Source organism: Acinonyx jubatus, chromosome B3 (assembly GCF_027475565.1).
Source record: "Acinonyx jubatus isolate Ajub_Pintada_27869175 chromosome B3, VMU_Ajub_asm_v1.0, whole genome shotgun sequence".
Classification (NCBI taxonomy): Eukaryota; Metazoa; Chordata; class Mammalia; order Carnivora; family Felidae; genus Acinonyx; species Acinonyx jubatus.
In genome coordinates, this window is record NC_069386.1 from 80,788,588 (window position 1) to 80,812,550 (window position 23,963).

Genomic DNA, 23,963 nt, shown 5'->3' on the forward strand with positions numbered 1-23,963 from the left:
CCTAGCTTTAATACTGCCAACACTGAGGCTACTGCACCTAAGAGTTATTTAGTAATTATGAGCAGTATTTCTGCTCTTATAACACCCTTACCCACCCACTACTTTAAACGTCCCCTTCTCACAGCTCCCAGAATATTATACCAGTCCTACTTGGATTTCCCTGCTGTTTGTTTCCTTTGCTGGTTGCTCTTCCCTCCTATGAAAGTACCCACAAAGCTCTATCCCATCTGCCTTCACTGCTTATTGTTCCCTCTTCTTGCAATGTCCCCCTCCCCCAATACTTTCTCTGAATTCTTTTCTCAACACAGCCTATATACCCTTCAAAATAATAGACAACAGCAATGTGGCAGCAGAGACTATAGGGTGAAAAGAGGCAAGACAGGACTGTGAGACACACTGTCATCTAAAAGGCAGCTGAAGTGGATTTTATAAGAAGGCTTAGCATCAAAGTAATCAAAAGAGGAGAAAATTTCAAGAAAAAAATGGAGTCAACTACTATAGAGGAATCAAGTAAAATAAGGTCGAAGGAGATTGGACTATCCCAGCAAATAAGGGCTCTGTTAATCCTACTCCTCTCTCCTCAAAAGAGACTGCTGCATCAAAATGAGTGAAGTTGAGCTGAGAGAAGTACTATACACAGGATGTTCTTTTCTTCAGCATTTCTGAAAATGATGAGCATGTGTGCAGACCAAACAAAGAAGCCTGTGATATAAAATTACTTTATTGATAATATATGCACAGAGATATAAATGAATTCAGAAATATTATCTGTTTTAATATTTTTATAAGCAAGTTCCTCAATCGAGTGATGAAGTCCTGTGTTTTTTGAAACCCAACAGGACTAAAGACTCCTATTCACTTGCTTGTTTGTTTGTTTGTTTGTTTGTTTCAACTGAGGTGAAATTAACATAACATAAAATTAATCATTTTAAAGTGAGTAATTCACTGGCATTTACATGTGGTGTCACCATCACTTCTGTCTAGTTTCAAAATATTTCATTAAGCAATTCCTTCCCTTTTCCCTTTCCCCAAGCTCCTGGTGACCCCCAATTTTTATTGTCTCTATGGATTTACCTAGTTTGGAATTTCATATCAATGAAGCCATGCAGTATATGGCTTTTTCTATATGGCTTCCACTGAGCATGATGTTTTTGAGGATACTAGCTTTTTTTTTTATTATTAAGCTTATTTATTTATTTTGAGGGAGAGAAAAAGAACCAGTGGGGGAGGGGAAGAGGGAGGGGGACTGAGGATCCGAAGCAGGCTCCGTGCTGACAGCAGAGAGCCCAATGTGGGGCTCAAATTCACAAACTGTGAGATGATGACCTGAATGGAAGTCAGTCTTGCGAGTGAGCCTCCAGGTGCCCAGAGGATACTAGCTTTTTAAACTAGGAGGTAGCAGCTAGAAAGTCAGAAATTCTCCAGGTGTTTCACTGTGGCAGAATTTAACCTTGGGACCTTTCTCCAGATCTCTACAATAGTTTGTGAGACCACAGCCCAGTCTTTCCTCATTCAGTTCACTCATTTTTTGAGAACCTGCTTTCTCCCAGGCACTGTTGAAGGTTCTGGGGCTCTAGTGGAGACAAGACAGAGCCCCTGCCCTCATGGGGTTTATATCTGGGAGGAAAACCCCTGGTTCCTAATATTGGATCTCTTTTGTCTCTGGTCCCTGTTGAGAACTAAGACAATTTTTGCTATTGTAAAACGTACTTTAAAACAACATCTAATGGATTTTTCATTTTCTACTATTTCAGAAATGTCTGTATAGTCAAGACTAGGAAATATGTCCATGTCAGTACTCATTTTAGTGAGATTTGTGAGATGACTTTGGGTTTTACTTGTCTGTTTTGAGTTTCTGATCAGCTTTGTTATTGAAAAAGAGCATTCGCTAGAACAGTTTTTGATCATTAGTGTGAGATAGACTTTCAAAGCATTTTCTGAGCTGAGACAAGTTACTTTAACATTATTGTCAATCTGATAGATAGTGAGCAGGATTTGATTGCTCTCATGTGTCAGTTGTGATAGGATTTCACAGACAATGGACCTGCCTTTAAAAAAAAAAAGATTATTTTCAGGAAATAGAAAGTGCTTGAGTTATGGGCCTTGCAGAAGGCTGGGAAGGTATCTTTTCTCATCTGGTTATTCCTGAGGGCTAAGCCCAGCCAGGACATGGAAAGACAAACCCACACCCCATTTACAGTACAATGGGAGTGAGTAAGGGGTCTAACTGATGTTTATTTCCTTAAACTCCATGCATGTGGTTGTACAAAAAGATTAGCCAACCAACCACCAATCTTCATGCAAACATGGTTACAGTTATTTAATGGTTAGTTACACTCTCTTCCCCCTTTTCAGCATGGGGAATCTATGCCAAGAGCTACCAGTCATTGGCACCTACTGTGTACCAGCCTCCCACCCCCTCCATAGGACTTTACATGCATTTTCTCATTTGAAGCTCCCAACACCCCCTAAGGTAGACTCAATGTACTATAGTTTTCTTGGATATACAAATTATTTTAGTTGAACTAAATAACTACATAACTGTCAAAGAACCTGCCCAGGATCACAGAGCTAACATGTAAGGTGGGATTGGGGGGCATCCAGGATTCACACTCAGATCTATTTGAGATTCTGCCCTAAATCCTAAAATGATTGATAAGCAGTGAAAATTTTTGCTTTTCATTCTATTTCTTTTTTCATCTATATTTTTTCATTCCAACCTTGAACCTATTCTTTGCCCAAAAAGAGGCAGAGTACTACAAACCCTGAGTTCTCTTAAAAGCTGTCTTTGCATTTTCTGAGGACTAGTGGTTTGTTATGGGTGTTGGTGTTTTTGTTTTGTTTTGTTTTGTTTTGTTTTGTTTTTTGAGAAAATATCTACTCAAGTCAAATTTAGGGAAATAATTATGCATCTAATGTTCAGATACTTTGGTTTTAGATTTGGAGGGGGATACAAGGGGAAATATTTGCATCAAAAAAAGCACAGTGAATATATGAAAGTTGAAATTTCCCCTTGTTTAATTTGATTCCCCTACCCTGATCTATGTATATTATTTCTCCCTCCTGTCCATCACCTCAAACTTCCATGTGGTCTCCTGGGGTAGACCAGGGGTAGACATGCAGATCTTTATTTGATTATAATTAATGATGTTTATGTTATCATTTTTATTTATTTGTGTGTTTCTGTTGTATTTCACTTTTCTATAGATAAAACTCTCTTCCCGGGACTTTGCAAGTGGTGTTGCTTTAATAATCTCCTGGATCTAGAATAAATGGGGGGAACACAAATTGCAAGACCTCCTAATGGTGTAGAGTGCCAGAAGTTTGACTGGAACATCCAGTTCATCCTGATCTTTCTGACATTCTTTAATTTTTCAAAAGATGCAACCTTTTAAAGGAAATTAAAGGAGTCTAGAAGTAGCTGTATTGTATCTCTGTTGGCTTGTTTTATAGAACGTCAGATTCCTTTGTCCCCATTCTTTAGCCGGTATGTGTTTCTCATCTCTTACAAAAACCCACAATGTAACCTAAAATTTTTAGAAAATCCTAGAAATGTGATCCTGGAAGACCTAATTCAATTGAAGCCATACAAATGCAGAAGGAAATGAGTTTGGATAGATATTACTTACTAGAATTGGAATCTTCATTTTCTCACCAACATCATCATCTCTTCTCCAGCCCCTTTCACTTTCTCTGTATATATTGTGTTGAAATAAACCACCTGTTTCCAAGAATAAAACAAAGAAAAAAAGAGCACCAATTAATTCCACTTGTTTCCTGAGCAGATCTTGAAGGGCTGTGTGTGTGTGTGTGCCCACAGTTATTTATATAGAGCTTTAGGTTTAGGCCAAATTCTATACCAGTGAGGCAAAGTTTATGAATGATGGACCCTTGCACAAATTAATTTAATTCTGAATTATCCCTGAATTGCAGACTTTCTATTGGAACCTCATGTACTACTCACCATCCTTTTGGTTTCAGTCAAATATTCTTAGATTTTGTCTGAATTCATTTTTGATTTATCACTGTATCAAAGACAGGAACATTTGTGTCTTTAAAAAAAGTACCTGACAGAACCTCTAGAAAACAACAACAAAATACAGTTAATTAGCTTGAGCATTATTGGCCATTGAGCTATCATCAAAGAGAGCATTCGACCAAATAATTTTCCTGCCAGTTACATCACTCTAACATGCATCATTTTTTTCACAGATACTTTTTAGTTATATAAATATTCCAATGCCCATCCTCTCAGAAACTTTACACACTCCCTTGCCCCCAGGGGATGTTTTATGTTTGACATTAAGTCTTGAGGAAATGGAGATTTTATTGAAAATATTGACAGAATTTAATCCACAACAGAAGGGAGTGAATGAGGGCAGAACAAATAGCACTTCCTTAATATGTAAACTTTAAAGTCTAAAGTGAAGGATTTTTCTAAAGTATCTTGTCAGATATTCCCAGGAATTGACATATAAAAAAATGTCAGCAGTTACAATAAATTTAAGAGATGTAGAGGAAGAGAGAGTTAAGGAGGGGAAAGGACAGCATTACATCCAGAAGTGTAATCTTTTCTGATGGAAATTTCCCACTCCAACTATTTTATTGAGCAAAGGATTTGCTCTTTTAGGTGCTGCTATAAGTTTTGAGGCTTACATTTGTAAAGTCACAGAGGCAGCATTTGGTCAGAGAACAACTGTGTCACGGAAGACAAGTCCAAGTTATAGGCATCACGTGGGCTGGGCTTCTGACGCACACCCAGATGGAACAACTCCTGCATCTAGAGTGAGTCCCCAGGTTTGGGACTCCCAGGGAAAATCTGTGCTGCTAAATGTTTAAGTCGACCAGAGAGCTACAAAGGGAGCTTCTTTGAAAGACTAGTTCAATTATTTATTAGCACTCTCAGAGTACAGTGTCAGGCAAGATAGTATTTGAAATTAATATACTATTTGATTAGACTGATTGATTGTTTCTACAGCTGAAGATGTTAACATTCATTAGCCATACTAACCGGTCATTAGTACTTCCTTTATCGGCAAGCAAAGAATAAACAGAAATTCTAATAAAAATTCATCACCGTGAATGTACTCCATACCTAAGTGAGTATGATGACTGCCAGTGTTCTAGATTAACTGCTCTAACATTGGAAGCAAGAAAGATTTCTGTTATAAAATTTAAAAATATCCTTTAATTAATGTTTACTTTGTAACTGGACTCTTTTAAACTTAAGTAGGCTAGACAGATAATCTCTTACATATCCAGTTTAATAAAGTGCTAATGGGTATTTTACACTTAATGAGACTGTGTGGTATCCTTTAAGTACTAGTTTCAGGAAGGATTGAGGGCTTCTTAGGAAAGTTTTGTGAGTGGGCTGCTGGTGAAGCCTTTTCCCCACTACTGAGGAAAAAAGCATCATTGGTTGTTTTTCAACCAGACTCTTAAAATAATTCTGAATTGTAATGCAAATATGCTGACCTATTATACTGTGTGACATCTCTCTCTACCTACCATATCATGAATCCCTTATGGTTTTTAGGACAAACTGAAAGGAATAATGAGAAGGAGAGAAGAAGGTGGGCAAGAAGAACCCATTATGAATGGACTGAACCCACTCTAGAGCAATGCTACATGTATTCAGAATTATAGCTACCTTATATCAATGGCCTCCTCAAGCTCTTTGAAAGCATTAGCTTGTTAGTATTCAGAATTCTCTCAAAATATAGATAGTCCTAGCCCCCCTTAACAAGTGATGTAAAGGGATTGGTGCTCTGAAAGGCTAAGAAACTTGCCCAAGGCCACGCAGCTGGTAGGCAGCAAAGTCAGCATTTCACCCATTCTGCATAGTTTCAGAGCCATGGTCGTCTGCCTGACTACCCTGCATAAACATAAGCCAAGCTGAAAATTCTGTTTGAGTTTCTGTGTATAGGTGAGCCTGTCAGGGCCTGCACACTCATATCACCTCTCTTGGCTCTAGCATGAATCCAGACAGCTGGACAGCAAGTGAGGATGGTGAAGGATTCTGGACAGATCCAGGAACTCATTCAAACCACTGTGTCCCACTATGTGTCAAGCTCTACTTAAACCAAGTTAAAACCAGGAAGTCCAAGGAAAGATCAAGGATCTCAACTGTGCTGGCAGAGTGCAGCACAAGAGAATCTGGGCTAAATCAAACTTGAGAGCCAGAAAAGTCTTCAGATAGTTGTTATTCTAGGGCTAGAGGCGGGCCCTAGGGGCCTGTAATAAATAGGGGCAGGACTGACAACAGTGAGACAAGTTAATAAGATCAAAGTAGAATCTCTGTCATAGAGAGACTGGGGAAGAGAGAGACTGAGAGAACTGGGGCCCGCGACTCAGGGTCCAGAAAGATAAAGGTGAGGAAACCAGTCAGGTGTTGCTTGTCTTGGGTCTATTTGGGAGCAGGGCCAAATTCTCAAGAGGCAGAAAGCCCTGAAAGGGATGGCAGAAGAAAGGATAGACAAGGAAGGGTCTCTGACCATGAATCGTTCTACAGGTGGCCGTAAGTGTATCCCATTTCCCCAAAGCAAAGGCTGCTTCAAACCGAAAACCAAGAATTAGATGCAAGAGGGGGTTTGCCATTTGTAGGTGTAGATAGTATTCCACTGTGGACTGCCGAATGAAGAGCATCAGAGTGAATGTGCCTTAAAGATGTCGTAGGCTGTCCTCTACTTACCTCAATTTGCCTTACAGTTTTATCTTCTCCCAATCCTAGGTTAAGAATGTAGAAGAATCAATAGGAAATGGTTAATTCCAAAACTTACAACTGGACTGTAATAATCTTACACTTTAATCAATGTAATTGCCTTCAGTGACAAATTGCTATTGATAGAAAAACCTATTTCAATAATTTTGGATGTTATTCCAGAGAAGAATAGAGCTGATAATTATGTTCTCTTTCAAATCCATGCTTGGGGAAAATTTCTTTCCTGACTCTTCCAAGAGATTTTGAATGGATAAAGTGTTCATACATGTGTTCCCTAATTCTTCTTTTTTTCCCCTTTCTCCTACACAGGAGACTTTGAATGTGATTGATCCTGGCTTGATGGACCTAAATGGGACAAGTGAGGATGCCCTGGAATGGGATGAAACTGACATAAGTAACAAGTTAATTAGTTTGAATGAAGAGTCAAATGACCTCGATCAAGAACCCCAACCTCTCATGCCTTCCTTAAAGCTTGAAGAGATAGGTGGTGAGGACCCTGGTTATGAAGAAGAGGCAGGTGACCATGGGGGGTCTCAGTATGCCTCAAGTGTCACTGTCCCCTCTAGTCCACACATTTACCAAGTGTACAGCCTTCACAACGTTGAACTCTATGAAGACAGCAGCATGCCGTTCTTGAAAAACAACCCGAAGTTCACCAGCATGACACAGCCTAGTGTTTTAACTAAGAGTCTCAGTAAAGACTCTTCATTTTCATCTACCAAGTCTTTGCCAGACCTTCTAGGAGGTTCCAGTTTGGTGAAGCCCTGCCCGTGCCATGGAGGAGACATGAGCCAGAATTCAGGCAGTGAGAGTGGAATCGTCAGCGAGGGAGACACTGAAACCACTACCAACTCTGAAATGTGCTTGCTCAATATGGTGGATGGGTCCCCAAGTAACCCTGAAACTGAACATCTGGACCCACAAATGGGAGATGCAGTTAACGTGTTAAAGCAAAAATTTAAAGATGAGGAGGAACGTATTAAGCTTCCAAATAGCTCTCAGCCATCCATTTCACCAGTGGGTTGTGTAAATGGAAAAGTTGGAGATTTAAACAGTGTTACCAAATATACCCCTGATTGTTTGGGAGAAGAATTACAAGGAAAACATGATGTGTTTACATTTTATGATTACTCGTACCTCCAAGGCTCAAAACTCAAATTGCCAATGATAATGAAACAGTCACAAAGTGAAAAAGCACATGTGGAGGATCCCCTGCTTCGTGGTTTTTATTTTGATAAAAAATCCTGCAAATCTAAACATCAGGCTACAGAGTTACAACCAGATGCACCTCCCCATGAAAAGATTTTGGCAAGTGCATCCCATGAAATGGATCAAAACTCATATAAAAGTGGCGATGTGGAGAAGACATTCACTGGCATGCAGAATGCCAGACAGCTCTCCCTTTTATCACATAGTTCATCTATTGAGTCTCTTTCTCCAGGGGGTGATTTATTTGGATTGGGCATCCTTAAAAATGGCAGTGACAGCCTCCAGCGAAGCACTTCTTTAGAAAGTTGGTTGACATCCTATAAAAGCAATGAGGATCTTTTTAGCTGTCACAGCTCTGGGGACATAAGTGTGAGCAGTGGCTCAGTTGGTGAACTGAGTAAAAGGACATTAGATCTCCTGAATCGTTTAGAGAATATCCAGAGCCCTTCAGAGCAAAAGATAAAGCGAAGTGTTTCTGATATCACTCTCCAAAGTAGTTCCCAAAAGATGCCCTTTACTGGCCAGCTATCATTGGACATAGCATCCTCTATCAATGAAGACTCGCCAGCATCTCTTACAGAACTTAGCAGCAGTGATGAGCTCTCTCTTTGCTCAGAGGATATTGTATTACACAAGAACAAGGTCCCGGAATCAAATGCATCATTCAGGAAGCGCCTGACTCGTTCCGTGGCTGATGAAAGCGACGTCAATGTCAGCATGATTGTTAATGTCTCTTGCACCTCTGCTTGCACTGATGATGAAGATGACAGTGACCTCCTTTCCAGCTCTACCCTCACCTTGACAGAAGAAGAGCTATGCATCAAAGATGAAGATGATGATTCCAGTATTGCAACAGATGATGAAATTTATGAAGAATGCAACTTGATGTCAGGGCTGGACTATATAAAGAATGAACTACAGACCTGGATTAGACCAAAGATTTCCTTGACAAAAGATAAAAGAAGGTGTACTATCAGTGATGAAATAAAGGGCAGTAAGGATGTAAGTAGTAGTGAGATGACCAATCCGTCTGATACCCTGAACATTGAGGCTCTACTAAACAGCTCCATAAAATGTCTCTCTGAAAATAATGGAAATGGTAAGAATTTATCCAACACCCATGAGATAGGGACAAAGGGTGAAAATAAGAAAAATGTTTTCAAAGTTAATAAAGATCCATATGTGGCTGACATGGAAAATGGCAATATTGAAGGCACTCCAGAAAGGCAGAAAGACAAACAGAATGGGATTTCAAAGGAATCAGATAATCTTGGTTCAACTGGGAAAAAGAATTCAGACAGTGAGCATTGTAAGTGTAAAGTATTTATGGATAGCTCAGATGATTCAAATATTGCTGGAAAAGAATCTGTTCCCCAAACCGTTAGACATCGTCCAAAGAAATGTCAAAACCACCACCATGTTGAAAACCCAACTACTGCTTCTATTCCCACTGAGAAGTCTTGCCCAGAACTGCCCTCAGAAACCAGCATTATCAATAGACAGGATTCTGAGGTACTGAAACCTTCACCTAATGATGTACCAAATATGGCTGGAAAATCTGCTCCCTGCTGCCTAGCACTTGAACAAAATGAAACAGAGGAGAATGTTTCTGTCAGCGACAACATTTCCTGTTGTGACTGTGAGCCAGATGTTTTCCATCAAAAAGATGCTGAAGATTGCTCAGTACATGACTTTGTTAAGGAAATCATTGACATGGCTTCAACGGCCCTAAAAAGTAAATCTCAACCTGAAAATGAGGCAGCTGCTCCTACCTCATTAACTCAAATCAAGGAGAAGGTGTTAGAACATTCTCACCGGCCCATCCAGCTGAGAAAAGGGGACTTTTACTCCTATTTATCTCTCTCATCTCATGACAGTGATTGTGGGGAGGTCACCAATTACGTAGAAGAGAAGAGCAACACTCCATTGCCACTGGACATTAGCGATTCTGGCTTAGAAGACAAGGAGGACACGGAATGCTTCTTTGAGGCCTGTGTTGAAGATGACCCAGATGGAGTTGAGCCCTGCCTCCCCAATGCTCCTCCAAATGAACCTGTTTCCGTTGAAGCTGCCTTGCCACAACAAGCAGCATCTGGCTCTTCTAAGTTCAATGATATTTCTCTCGTGGCCGATGAGGAAGACATGGTGGCTCTTTCAGGTTCTCCCCATCCGAAAGAATCTGATGTTGGAAAGGAAGGGGGTGGTTTACCCCGAGCTACTGTCCATGGGAAAAGCTCAGAGTTAACTACTTCAAGGCTGGGCAGTGAAAAGGAAAGTTTGGAAAACACAGGTGAATCTGGAATGCCAGGAGAACATAATGCTGCTTCAGCCAAATCTAGAGTTCCAGGGCTCTCCTCAAAGGCAAAGCAGCCAAAAGACAAGGCTGCATTGCATCCCAACCCCAAAACTTTAACCTGTGAAGAAAACCTTCTAAATCTTCATGAAGAACAACACAAAAATATGCATAGGTAGAATGCAACCCTCTCCACGCATGAAAATCATCTCATTGAAAGGTATGTATAGTCCTCATTTTAATATATATTTTTAATATATTTTAATGTACATATTTAGTGTATGAGTCAACAATGCCATGATAGGAGAGAGGAGAACAGACTAGTCAAAATGACTGGTCATGCAGATACTGATCTGAATAAGACATTTAGGTGGAAGGCATATTCCCAACAATGCAAGTAACTGTGAAGCAAAAAGGAGAGAAACAGTCACAATTGACATTTTTAGTGACATTATCTTTATGACATCATTCTGGCAAGAAGAATACAAAATTTGAGGCAGTAGCCAGATAATTTAGGACCTTCCATGGAGGGAGGAAAAAAGGTTCTCCCAATTACAATTATAGCCTCTGATCAAAATGCATGCACAGTGACAATGCTTCCCACTTCAGTTTCCTGCACGCAGAGATGCCCACACCCTTCAGTGCCTGGAAATGAACAATGATTAGGTTAAAGGCTGCATCTCCTGATCTGGGCCTTCCTTTTATGCTTCTGTCTAATGTAACTATCATCACATTTGCTTCCCCAGTGGAAGGCTGTGCTGTCACAGCTCCTGATCATGGCCGAGTCTGCGGATTCAAACAGGAGGGGAAAGTTGATGTTAAAGAAGAAGCTTTTATTTATCCACACACAGACCGAGAACAGGCCCAGAAAGCAAATGCAGAGAGAATACATGACAAGTTAATGGCGTTTTGATAAAAACAGAATTTTTGAATTTTGCCTCAAGGTGACAGGCTGATTTCCATCAAAATTTTTAAGAAAGTCATTCCACTCTTCGTATTTAATAAGACAGCTATTGATTGATTATTCTGAGATGATGATATAGCTCTGAAAGTGACACAAAAATTCTGTTATTTTCCATCTCTAAACCCCAGTGATGAATATACTTTCTCAATCAAGTCTAAAGAAGAAAATTTGAGCTTTTGAATGTTGAGAGTTGTATTTCACCAAAGTATGAGGTGCCGAATGGTGTCTCCAGCCCCCACTCCAAGAAGCTTAATGCCGTAACCTAAACTCGTGCTATAGGAAATGAATTACAGAAGCAATCTACCCTAATTTGTTAACTTATTCAAATAACAGTTATTATACTTAACTATGCTAAAGATTATCTTTTTTGTGGCAGATTGTTTATTTTTTGATGAGCCTAATTACTGATTTTCTAAAAGTAATTTACATTTATTACAAATACATCTTTTAAAATGTGACAGATAAATGTTGTTCCCATAATGTATTATGAAAAAAGTTACTATTTAAAAACACATTATTTAATTTGAAAGATGAATGGCAAACATCATTATTTTTTTTTCCTGCAACACCTGTGCCCTAAGCTCATTAAAATGTGTGATTCCATGTAGAGCTGCTAGAAATGGGGAGGGGGGAATCTATACCATATATATACCCTAAAAATAAACTCAGTATGCAAAACTGAAGAAAGACATCCTACTTACTCATGTAGCTCAACTAATTTTCTGTGTTTCAGACTCAATTTACAATTGGCTGCAAGTGGGAACAAAAGTAGGAGAGAGAGAAATGTATTTTCGGTGAAACATGTCCACCCTATAATCACATTCTCCATCAGTATGCAGTAAAACTGACCATTAAGGGAGAGTAACTGCAATTCCATAAGCTGCTTCTAAACAAGTTCTATTAGTACCGATTGTACTGCTGGCTCTGCCAACTTCGGCAGAGGCTGGTGGAGCCTGGCTGATTTCTGCTTTCTGAAAGGGGATAAAAGGCTTGAAAGTAACACCACTCTGAGCATATCATGTGACCATGACTCTCAAGTCACCAGTCATGCTGAGATCCGGACGGAGCTCCAGAAGCTCTGGCACTGGAGAAGCCTCCGGGTCACACTCTTCCCTTTTAGGCACTCTGGGAATTTCTTCTGTCCTTTACATAGATAGAGAATTGACATGTAAATGACAAGGAGCTCCATCTTTAGACCCGGGGAAGTGAAAGTGCTGTTGGATCTGTGCATCCCTCACCTTTTACCGACACCACAGTGTAAACCTATCAGCTAGCCCGCCTGCCAGCCAGCAATATTTTCTTGAGCACCCCCCTGCCCCACCCCCGAGATATGGTTCCTGGCCCTATCTCAGGCAATGGGGAAGCAGCCAGATTTTACTTCTGCAGAACTCACATCGCCCCCAAGTGACTTATTATCACCCGAGGGCCGTTTAAATAGCCATGTTTACTGCCCTATTCATTTTTCTCAGTATCATGCAGACAAAATACCCGAATGCCCAGATTTTTCACCAGTCATTAGCCTTGGATACCTGGGTACAAACATTTACATTTTGTTAAAATACTACTAACCAGGATGAGTTATTTAATCTCAAAACATTGACATGCCCTTGGTGTTATCAGAATACATAGTAAAATCATTTGGTAAATATGAGACTTCATGTCTCTAAAAGCTTAACTGTTCTCATTGTTCTTCCTACAAGGTTCAAAGGAGCAAAAAGTGGTCTACTTTTTAAAGTCACTTCAAAACCATCAGTCAGGGTGCTCTATCAGGGTAATAAAATACACATATTCAATTTGCTGGGCTATTGTTTTTTTTTTTTTTTAAGAAATAAGTTCTCAGGTGATGAAATTATGATGTCATCTGGAGGAACTTCAACTTAGAATAGCAGATACAGTCTGCAATGGTAACAAATATTTTTTTTCAAAAATTTTTGAGAAGGTTTTTCAATTACTGCTCTAATTAAAAACCCACTGAAACCATTGGAATTTTAAACATGATCTAACACAGGATGCATTTCCTCTGATTTCTAGGCACACTGCTGTGCTTTTCACTATTTTCATTTATGTGTCATGTTTCTACAAAAATAGAGAGGTCAGTTCTAGCAAATCACATCAAAGGAAAGGTAACTGGGTAGATCCAGATATTTCTGCCTAATTTGGAGGAAGCACATAATGTATGTCTAGAGTGCCTCCTAGGACCTGCCTAAGAGATGTACTTTGCACTAATCTTTCTGCTGTATTCTGACAGTTATTTCTTCATAATCCTCATCATAAGCCTCTGATCTTTGGTGAATGATTTAACCGTAAACTTCAGGCTGGATAAATCCTGTGGTATAAAAATTTAACTCATCACATGCAGCCAGTGTGTCCTTTCTTTTTCCCTTTTGGTTTACTCTGTTTTTCAGTTTTGTTTGTGTGTTTGTGTGTGTATGTGTATGTGTTGGAGGGGTTGTGTTTACTTAGGACTCATAGATTTCCTTCAGATCTTTTTAGCTCCATTGCTTTTCCTATCTTATTGGTCTGCAAATTTGATTGTTGGTAGTTCAAAGATTTTAGATTTTCAGCAATTACTTATAATTACGCATGCTCGAGCATACACATACCTAGTAAAATTGCTGCTACTCAGTTTTTACAAACTGAGAAAACTTGAACAGCACACATTCCTCACATATACAACATAAGTTCTTATGCTATTCGTTTGATTGACACTAAGTATTTAATATGATCTGAAGCTGGCCAAGCAGATTTAAGAAACTACTCTTGGTGATACTTTATTAATTTTTCACTAAAGAATACAAGTATAATCTTATCAAAGTTACCTTTAAAATCACTTTAATAAATTAAGGTTCTGGTGGATGTGAAATGTTTTTTAATTATTCAGCACTTCTGGGGGCGCTAGGGTGGCTCAGTCGGTTAAGCATCCAACTTCAGCTCAGGTCATGATCTCGCAGTTCGTGGGTTTGAGCCCTGCATCAGGCTCTGTGCTGACAGCTGAGAGCCTGGAGCCTGCTTCGAATTCTGTGTCTCCCTCTGTCTCTGTCCTTCCCCTGCTCATGCTCTGTCTCTGACTGAAAAATAAATTTTTAAAAAATTTAAAAATATAAAATTTAAAAATTAAACAAAATTATCCAGCCCTTCTGAGTAACTAGCCCTACCATGCTGAATAATGAAGATTTTATTGGGCATCACCTATCACACACGAGCACACACACACACACACACACACCCCAGATCTGTGCTTCAATCAATTTTGCCTGTCCCTCTCCAAGTGAGCCAAGTTGAAAGAATTGATTATCCATAGAGAATTTAAATACCAGCATTTAGTAAGGCCAGCTTTGCCTCACCTAAGGATTCCTTACTCAACGTCCAGATTTCCAATGAGTCATGTCCTCAGCATGTGAACAATGCACCATGATCTTTCTTGAGTTACTGAAGCATTTTACTGTACCAAATTTTGTCCCATCTGTTCCTGTCTATCTCTCTATCTCTCCATGTTCTTGAGAACCTGCCTTTTCTCCCCAGCTTCCTGTGGCTTCAGCCCAAGCCACATTTGCTAGTTTTTCTGGCTTTTACAGAAAGAGAAAGGTGGAGAATGATAATATTTAGTTCTAGAAAGATAATAAAGCAAACTGACATCAGACATCAGAACTCCTTTTAAACCCAGACAAGCAAAAGCCTGCTTTGTTTGAGAGCTGGTCAGCAGACTTAAAGAAACTAAATCCTGTACTGCCTGTACCTGGAATTCAGTTGTTCCTCACATCCGACTTGTTGCTTTCAGCCAGTTAGAAATAGGCAGAACTGACTGAGTTTGGAACGAATTTGTATCTGAGCTATCAAGATGTACAGATATAATTGAGTCATTCTTATTTGCACAGTGCATCTGTACCTTAAATGAAATGCATTCGTATTTGACCTAGAAGCCCAAGTTATCTGCTTTTACAGACAAGGGGCTGAAACATTTGGGAGTATAACAATGCTATGAATATTCTACCACTATGTAATAGTGGAATTGTTCAGTTTTGCTGTCACACATACAGTCACTGAAGTAAAGGTTAAACCACCTGAGGGCCCAGGTTCCCAGGCGGTGAATCACTGTTGATATTTTGCTGCTTCACTTGGCACCAGCAGCCTCACATTTTCATAGTGATTTGAAGCTATCTTGAGTGTTTGAAACCAAGTTCACAAGCAGAAGAGCAGATTATATCCAGGGAAAAGGTCAAACTTGATGATTTTTCTTGTTTTATTCAAAACCATGTCACTTTAAAAAAAATCAATGTGTTTTTCAATGGATTCTGAAACACCGTTGTCAGTAATACGAATCTTGGGCTATTAAAATCACTATGTTTTATGTATCTTCTTATTTCAGAATATCAGCAGGTAGTTCCAAAATGGCAGCATTCCTCAAAGGGCTGGTTTTGCAAATGAAACAGACACTTCTGATACCTTTTCTTGTCACTTTCTTGTTTCTTGTAGATAAGCCTGGCTGTAACTCGGGGGTGGCCTCATAGTCCCACCCTGGGCTGGTCTGTGGTTCCATCACGTCACTGCCATTTGTTACATTGACCTCTCCCAAGATGAAACTTCCCTCCGAATGCGATTTGTCCACATGAGCCTTGTGATCTGGATTGTGCACTGGTTTTCTTTAGGTGATTGTCTTTGAAGTTCGGCAAAGCTGCTTGTTCTCCCATGGATTCCTCTCCCAAGCTACCTCTACCAACCCCGCCTCTCCAGCGAGACTTTTCTGTTTGCCTCCTCCCTCCCCATCTACTCTTTAAAGTTCTGTGGTCCACCAAATTGATGGTCCATTAAATTCACCTGTCTGGAATGACCCCCTCCCCCCCTCCCTGCCGGTACTTGACCAATTTCATGTTTCGATCTGGATTTTTTTAAATGGTATGATGCCTATGTTTATTGAAAGAGATTTACCTAAAAGGCCAACATTTGATTTGATTGCAGCATACAGAAGAAACACTGGTCCTTCTTTCAAAATTAAGCAACTTATAAAAGCGCCATTTTATTTATTTCATTTTAAAAATAATTATCTATGCAGCACTTCAAGAAACAACTATATGGTGTTGTATATTATAAACTGGTGACATTCTACTATTAAATCATGTACAACATTTTCGTTTTTTATGCTTCTTGAGGTGGTAATGAGAAAAAAGTTTTTTAAAAAAGTGTGCCTTGCTGTATTTCTTATACCATTTATTAAAAAGCTGCTTTCATGGTAAAATTATGTTGGTTTGAAAGGAGGAAATAGCAAGGTTAAGATGTGTGAATAATTTCTGTATATATGTATAACCAAGTACAAACATTGATGTATAATGACAGTATAAAATGCTTTCATGTTTATGATGTCTAGTGATGTGGAAAATATAAGCCTTAAACCATTAGATTGCATGGTAATTAAAATTGGCATAATAAAAATAGTTCATTGGGGGAAAAGGAAAATCAGTGATCTCTTCTACCTGTGTTCTTTACCAAATTATTACATCTGGTTCTGGAAGAACTAGAATATGTAGTAGCTTCCAAAATATCCATATCGCATAAGAGGCTTAAAATTAAACTACATGTGAAGCCTTTACAATTTTCAAAATCTTTCTGATCACTGCAAAGATCTTGGAACACAAATGATTAAATGCCAGGTCCCCTAAACCAAGAAAAACTTATCTTAGATTTTTTTTATTTCTACTTATCATTAATGGTTTAATATTGGATTTCAGAATACCTAGTATGTCTCATATTTATTCTATGTAATTCTTTTGAATGGGTTTGATAGAAAGATGGTAGAAAAGTCTAGAAAATTTGACTATTTTGATTTAGAGTATAGATTTCAGGTGTATTTATTTTGTGCAAAAAGAAATCAGCTGAAAAATATTCCATTTGGTCTTTACTGCTCTTGTTAAATGCAGTTTTTAATTTATATCCTAACACCTACTAAAGTGCCTGATACACAGTAGGTATTCAGTAAACATTTACTGAGTTGAAGTATTGAATTAGGCAATATGTATGATGTGTACCTTTTCATTTTGAGAGACCTACACTATAACATATAAACAACTAGAAAAATGTGTAATGCAATCATTCACTCAACCAATAGTTAATTAACACCTTTTATCTGCAAGGACTATTGTAGATGTGGGGAATGCAATGATGAACAAAGGTCCTGCCCTTCGGAGGTTTACCTACACTGTGGACAGAGTGAACACCCAAATGAGATGCAGTGGTTGTCCTGCAGGCAAGGATCAGAGCCAAGTGGTAAAAGAGGCACAAAGACAGAAGTAGCAAAGAGGGACAAGAGGGAAGAAAGGGGCTAGAAGGGAACCGAAAGGTAGACCATAGAAAAGGAGTGAAGTTTTCTTGCAGAGGTGGTGGGAGAACAGGTAGCCTGGGAGACCTAATGAGGGGTCTTTTAAAAAGTTAAGTTGGAGCTTTTGTAGGTAATAAGGTAGGTAGTAAGACTTTGTGGAGTCTTTCTTTTGCACCTGATTTTATTTATCATTAGAACATTAGTACAACACCAAGAACATTTTTAAAATACTAGTCTATGATTTTCCCATTTTAATAACAATTTGAATTGTTATGTCCCTTCTAATCTTTTCCATATGTATTTCTAAATTGATTAATCATTCTAGGCTTTTGCATAGGTAGTAATTATTCAAAAGAAGTTTTAGGCAGACATCTAGTAGCGGTGGGCAAGATGATGACAGGGGAAAGAGATTAGAGATAAATGTCTCATTAGGAGGCAGCTGTAGAAAACAAGGGAGGCTTGAAGTAACAGAGTAGGCAGGGATAGTGACCGGAAATGCAGAGAAAGAAGAAATCCTAGAGTCTTGAACTACCTAAGAGCATTCAGGATCCCTGTTGAGGTATTGAACTATTTTATATATTGAGACAACCTAAATTTTCCTTGGGTGATGCCAAGGGCCACATCTATTGGTAAAACCTTCAAAGAACAAACTGACCATTATGTTCTATTTACCTGTTATATATGCTCGTTTAAGACCATGAGGTATTAAAAATATTCATTTACTAATTATCTACTTAATTTTAACACTGAATTGTAAGATGACTTTTACTGAACAGTACTTTTTCTGGTTGGAAGAGACGGAATCACCTCAACCTCTTGCTGTGTGTAGGGACGACTTCCCCCGTTATCCTTGAAAATGGTCACACCAAATCTGCCACACCTTCTAGTGACAGTGGTTCGTGATTTGTTAAGGCAAGCTGTCCCATGATTGGGAGTGTATCTTTGTTGGAAAGTTCTTTCTTAGGTGGCTAAAAGCTGCATAGGGCGCCTTTCCCCCTGCCTTTCATTATTGCTCACGATTCTAGCTCTACCCTGAGGAGCCGCTCAGAGTGTTTGTACCCCTTCTTTCTCATGGCAACCTTGAAGATAACTGAGGTCAGTTACTCGTCTTCTCCCAGCTGCTATGATTTCTGTTCTTCATTCCCTCAACTGCCCTTCATATGCCATGATTTTCAGACCCATTTCAACCTGAATGAATGTTAGCAGACAGAATCCTTGAAACTGAGGAACTGTCATCATCATACATGTAGAAAAATATCTGAACATTTAAGTGGTTTTCTCTAAAAGTATATTCAAGATATATGTTTATTCTATTATTGTAAATTTCAATAAATAAATAAATAAATAAATAATCCATTACATCCTTTAGTGGACCAGTCTAGTGCCGGAGTCCTCTTGAATCTTTTCCTTACATCAAATCCAGACCTAATCTGTTTCCATATTAAGCAGGGTCCTCCACCCCCCATTTATTTATTCATTTATTCAGTCATTCAACAAACATTCATTGAGTGGCTACTTGTGTGAGGCACTGTGTTTGGCATTAGAGATACAAAGGCAACTAAAACATGGTCTCTGCCTACAAAGGGTTTATAGTTTTCCTTGTGAAAGTGCCTTTCATATCCTTGAATAGAATGATCTCTCCAAATTAAATGATGACCCATTTATTCTGTTTTCTATCTAGTTTCTCTACATTTTCGAAAACATAGTGAGCAAAAATAGTATGCAGAATTATCTGGATCTGACTACTAGAAGAAGTGAAATGTTCTTTTGTATTTGAAATTTTTAATTACAGAAACAAAATTTCAGATTTCTGTTCACTGAATAAATATGCATCTTACACAACAACAGAACAATCTAAATTCAGGGCTTTTGTGAATCTGAGTTTAATTACTTTGCTGTGTTTGGTTCATCCAGTTTAGGTTTTACCCATGCTAAAATTCCTGGGAACAAATTAGATACAAATATCAAAACATACTGAAATAATCCAGCTATTTCTTACAAGTCAAATTATTTTAATTTCCAAATGAGTTTAGTATTTTTTAGAATTTTGATGAATGTATTTCAAATTTTCTAACTTGAACCAATTAAACTTACAACTGTGTCTTTATATACTTTTTTTCAATTTTTATTTTGAATAATTTCAGACCTTTTTAAAAGTTGAATGAACAGTACAATATTTGCATGCTCATCACTCAGATTCATGTATTGTTAATATTTTACCACATTTGCTTTTTCTCTCTCTTTACACACATACATTTTTTTGTGATTGAACCATTTGAAATTAAATTGCAGATCCTAACACTTCATCTGTAAATGCTTCAACATAATCATCTAAGAACAAAAATATTATTCTACAAGTCCACAATACCATCATAACACCCAAGGAATGTAACATTGATATAGTAATATCTGAAAATCTATATCAAATCTATATTCAGATTTCTCCAAATACCCTAAAAATGTCCATTTATAGTTGTTTTGTTTTAATCCCAGATCCAAACAAAGCTCATGCATTGCTTTCATGTTTTCATGCCTTTTTCACTTTGAACAGTTTCCCTGTGCTTTTATTCTTTCCTTCTTTGGTCTTTCATAGCTGACATATCTGAAGAGTCCTGGCCACTTTAATAGAATGACCCACAATCTGGATGTGTCCAGTTGTTTCTTCATTATTGAACTCAGGGTAAACATGTTTGTCAAGTATAGTGTATTGTTCAATACCTACTCTTTAATGAGGAATGAATGAGTCACTGACATTTTTGATGTGTCTTGAAGTTCACAAATTACTCTTACAGCTCATGCTTTATTAGTTTAAGGTAGGGGTCAGAAAACTACAGGGTGGGCTAAATCTGGCATACTGCCTGTTATTGTTTGGCCTATGAGCTAAGAATGGTTTTTACTTTTTAAATTGTTGAAAAAAATCAGAAAAGTATTTCATGACATGTGAAAATTATTTGAAATTCAAATTTCGGTGTCCATGAATAAAGTTTTATTGGAACATAGCCACACACATTTGTTTACATATTGTCTATGGCTGCTTTTGCACTATAACTGCAGAGTTTAGTTGTGACAGAGACCATATGGCATTCAAAGCCCAAAATATTTATGATTTGATCAATTACAGAAAAAGCTTTCCCATTTCTGGTCTACGGTATTCTAAATTCTGACACCATTTGCTTACAGGCAGATAGATTTCCAATTGCAAAATCAATGTAACATGTTAGCACCTAGTTATTTTTTGCTTTTTAGATTTTGTTGAGGCCTCCATTTTAGTTTCATATTACCTTTAGTAACATAAAGTGTGTCTTGTTTCATAAATTTAAGATTGTTCCACAACCACAGTTGGTTTAAGGATTTAAATTTAGTTCACTTATTATAGCCTGGCTTTGATTGATTTAGAGGGTTAGTCAATTACAGACTAAGTCATTAGTTCAGTCAGAACCAACAGGAAAATTGACATAACCTAAACTCACTTCAATTCACTGATAGACTGGAATCCTTTCTCTAAATGTTTTTCTAAAGCATTTTATTTTTTTTTTCTAAAGCATTTTAAAATCCAGGCCATTTCAGAATCAGTTTTTCAAACTTATTTTTCATCCCAAACAAAGGTAAAAACATAATCAGTGATTGTTTCAGATACACTTTCATATCCCATGTACTGATCATTATTAACAATCTGAATTTGCCAACGAAATAAGTATTCACCACAGACCCACTGTGGCCATAGGTGGGCCTTCTTATTGAATAGAAGATGTCTGAAAGGTACAAGTTAATTTACCTTTGCGAGCCCTACCACCTCTCACTGCCACATGCTTTTGGAGGGGTCACTCAAGGAAGGCTTTTAACTACTTCCTCCTCCTTAAAAAGCAACCACATACATTTTATATAGCAATGGCCTCTAAATATGAGACTTGCCATGTACTTGCATTTACAGAGTAAAATAATGCAATGATGTGTGCAAGTCAGGCCCACAATAGTATGGTTTCTTGTAGCAAAGGCATTTTGGCCAATGCCTTCAGACCAACTGATCCTTTATTGATGGGCCCTTACCAATGCAGAAAATATTCAATGTTACTTGCACTTGTGTTTTGAAGTATAACAAGGCCTTGCATGAAGCAACTTGTATCATTCTCTTTTCTGTTGTAACACACAAAACTAGAAGATGTTCACATGTGTGAGACCCTTCCAGGCTTTTACCAAGCATTAATAAGCAATTTCCAGTAAGGAAAGACTCTCCGCCCATCTCCCACTCATAAAGGGGATCGTAATACAGCTGAATGGAGTGACATTACTCTATACATAACTTTGAAGCAAAGCTAATTCATACTTAAAAATTATTTTTAAATATTGATACCTTATTATTGGATACAATTTCCTTATGACATCATGTTTAAGAATCACTGATATTGAGGCTTGTACTCTCCTGGTTGAAAAGAAGTGCCTCAAAACCTGGGAAAGGACTTCCAAAGAACAAGAGAAACAACCCCCCCTGTGCATGGATGGACAGCCCTGGATACTCCACAACAGTGAAAAACTCAAACTCTCTGGTGAGTATGTTCTTTAAAAAAGTGAATTTAAGGGAAGAGGCATAAGATAGGGAACATTAAGATCTTTCAGAGTACACAAAACCTTTTGTGCGTCTACCACGTAAACTGCCATGTTCGTCAACATTATAGACTCTGACGTTGCTCTTTCTCCCTTCTACATTTATTTTATGTGGGAAGTTTGGAATAAGATTACCAGATGTATAATTTGGTGTTTTTTTCCACACCATCAAGACATATAATAATGGATTTTGTCAATTTAATAAAAATTAATAAATACATGATTTCATAAGTAACAATACTAAAATCATTAAAATATTTCTTTGTGCTTACACTTATCCTGCCATTAAAAACACATGCTAACTCCCTATAAACAAATGGGCCATTCCAGGCATAAAACAAACATTATTCAGCAAAATTTATTCAAGGGCTAACATGACAGAAGGTATTAGGATCATAAAAACGCATAAGATCCTATTTAAATCCCAATATTCCCTAACCACTGGTTTATAAAAAAATACTTTAAGGTTTATAGAATTAGTCTGGTTCTATTAGTTGATCAAGTTACTTACACTGTCAGCAATTCAAAACAAATAATTCCTTCTGTGTGTATTTGCTTGCTTGCAAATATATTTCATTTATTTTAAAGTGTCTTTTTATATAGAAATCGAAGTTGCTGAAAATTTATCTTGTCATTAAAATGGTGGGAAAATCAAATCAGTCTTCATATAGGTTCTCTTATCCCTGACGATCTCAAATGACTAATGATGTTTACAACAAGGTTTTGTAAAACGAAAGCTTCTTAACTTTTCAAGAAGCAGTTCTTTTTTTTTTAATGTTGATTTATTTTTGAGTCAGAGAGGGAGGGAGAGAGAGTGGCAGTCGGGGGGTGGGGGGGGTGGACAGAGGATCCGAAGCAGGCTCTGCACTTACGGCAGAGAGCCGATGTGGGGCGCAAATTCACAAGCCATGAGATCATGACCTGAATGGACATCAAGGGTCTGATGCTTAGCCAACTGAGCCACCAAGATGCCCCCAGGAAACAGTTCTTTTTTACATGAACACCCATTTTGCCTCTCTTCTGAATACTTTTATAAATGTTCTAAGTTCAGGATGGTCCTGTTACCAATGATGTCTTTCCCTACACACTATATGTAAAAACATTTTTTAGAAAGTAAAATTACTAATTATTTAAAGGCAAAGAGACATTTTCCATTGGAATGAAATAATACTCAATAGGTATATTATTTTTAAAAAAGAAAACAGATTCTGATTTAGAATGATTGCAAATCAGAGTATTCTTACTTAGATCCTAAGGGTCTAATTATTTAAGTCATCTGTGGCTTAGTGGCAACTCGAACATTTTCAAACAAATGTACTCTTTGATGATTCAGCATCACCATATTGATTACCAATTATTGTTTGGCATAGCAAATGATTAAGTTATGGGAAATCACTCTACGTCAATAAACATACTCTGGATATTATTTTTTAAATCAATCTAAATAATAATAAAATAACTCATTATCACCCAAGTGCTTCCTATGCACCAGGCACTATGCTAATCGGTGATGGCCATTTTACAATAAAGGAACTGTGGACTAAAAGAGGTTGGCTACTTATTATTTGCCTCCTTTTCATTAAAGAAGAGTATGGAGGGAAAAAGGCTGTTTTAGAAATTTTCCATCTGGATAAATAAGGAGTTATTTTACAGAGTTCACTTAACATTCATACACACGTTGCTAAATTTCCTGTCTGTATTACTTATTGAACATAAAATTCATGCCAAACCTAAAGAAAAGATTTTCACTTAAAAAAAATTTTTATGAAAATTCTATAGGAAGCAATGATAGCTAAATTAGCACTTGAAAAAGGCCAAAGAAAATTATATATTGTGTATAATTATGCCTCATTATGACCTCTGC

General features: G+C 37.8%; 1 protein-coding gene across 6 annotated transcripts in view; it reads left to right on the forward strand.

Annotated features, from left to right (window-relative positions):
- The window catches only part of AKAP6 (A-kinase anchoring protein 6), a 487,418-nt gene extending 466,921 nt beyond the window's left edge, over positions 1-20,497 (forward strand). For all 6 annotated transcript variants that reach the window (XM_053224350.1, XM_015073684.3, XM_015073690.3 and 3 more), the window contains 2 exons: positions 7,031-10,443; positions 15,661-20,497. In XM_053224350.1, the coding sequence (XP_053080325.1) occupies positions 7,031-10,402 (3,372 nt within the window). In that variant the 3' untranslated portion in view covers positions 10,403-10,443; positions 15,661-20,497. The remainder of the gene's footprint in view (positions 1-7,030; positions 10,444-15,660) is intronic.
- The last annotated feature ends 3,466 nt before the right edge of the window (positions 20,498-23,963 follow it).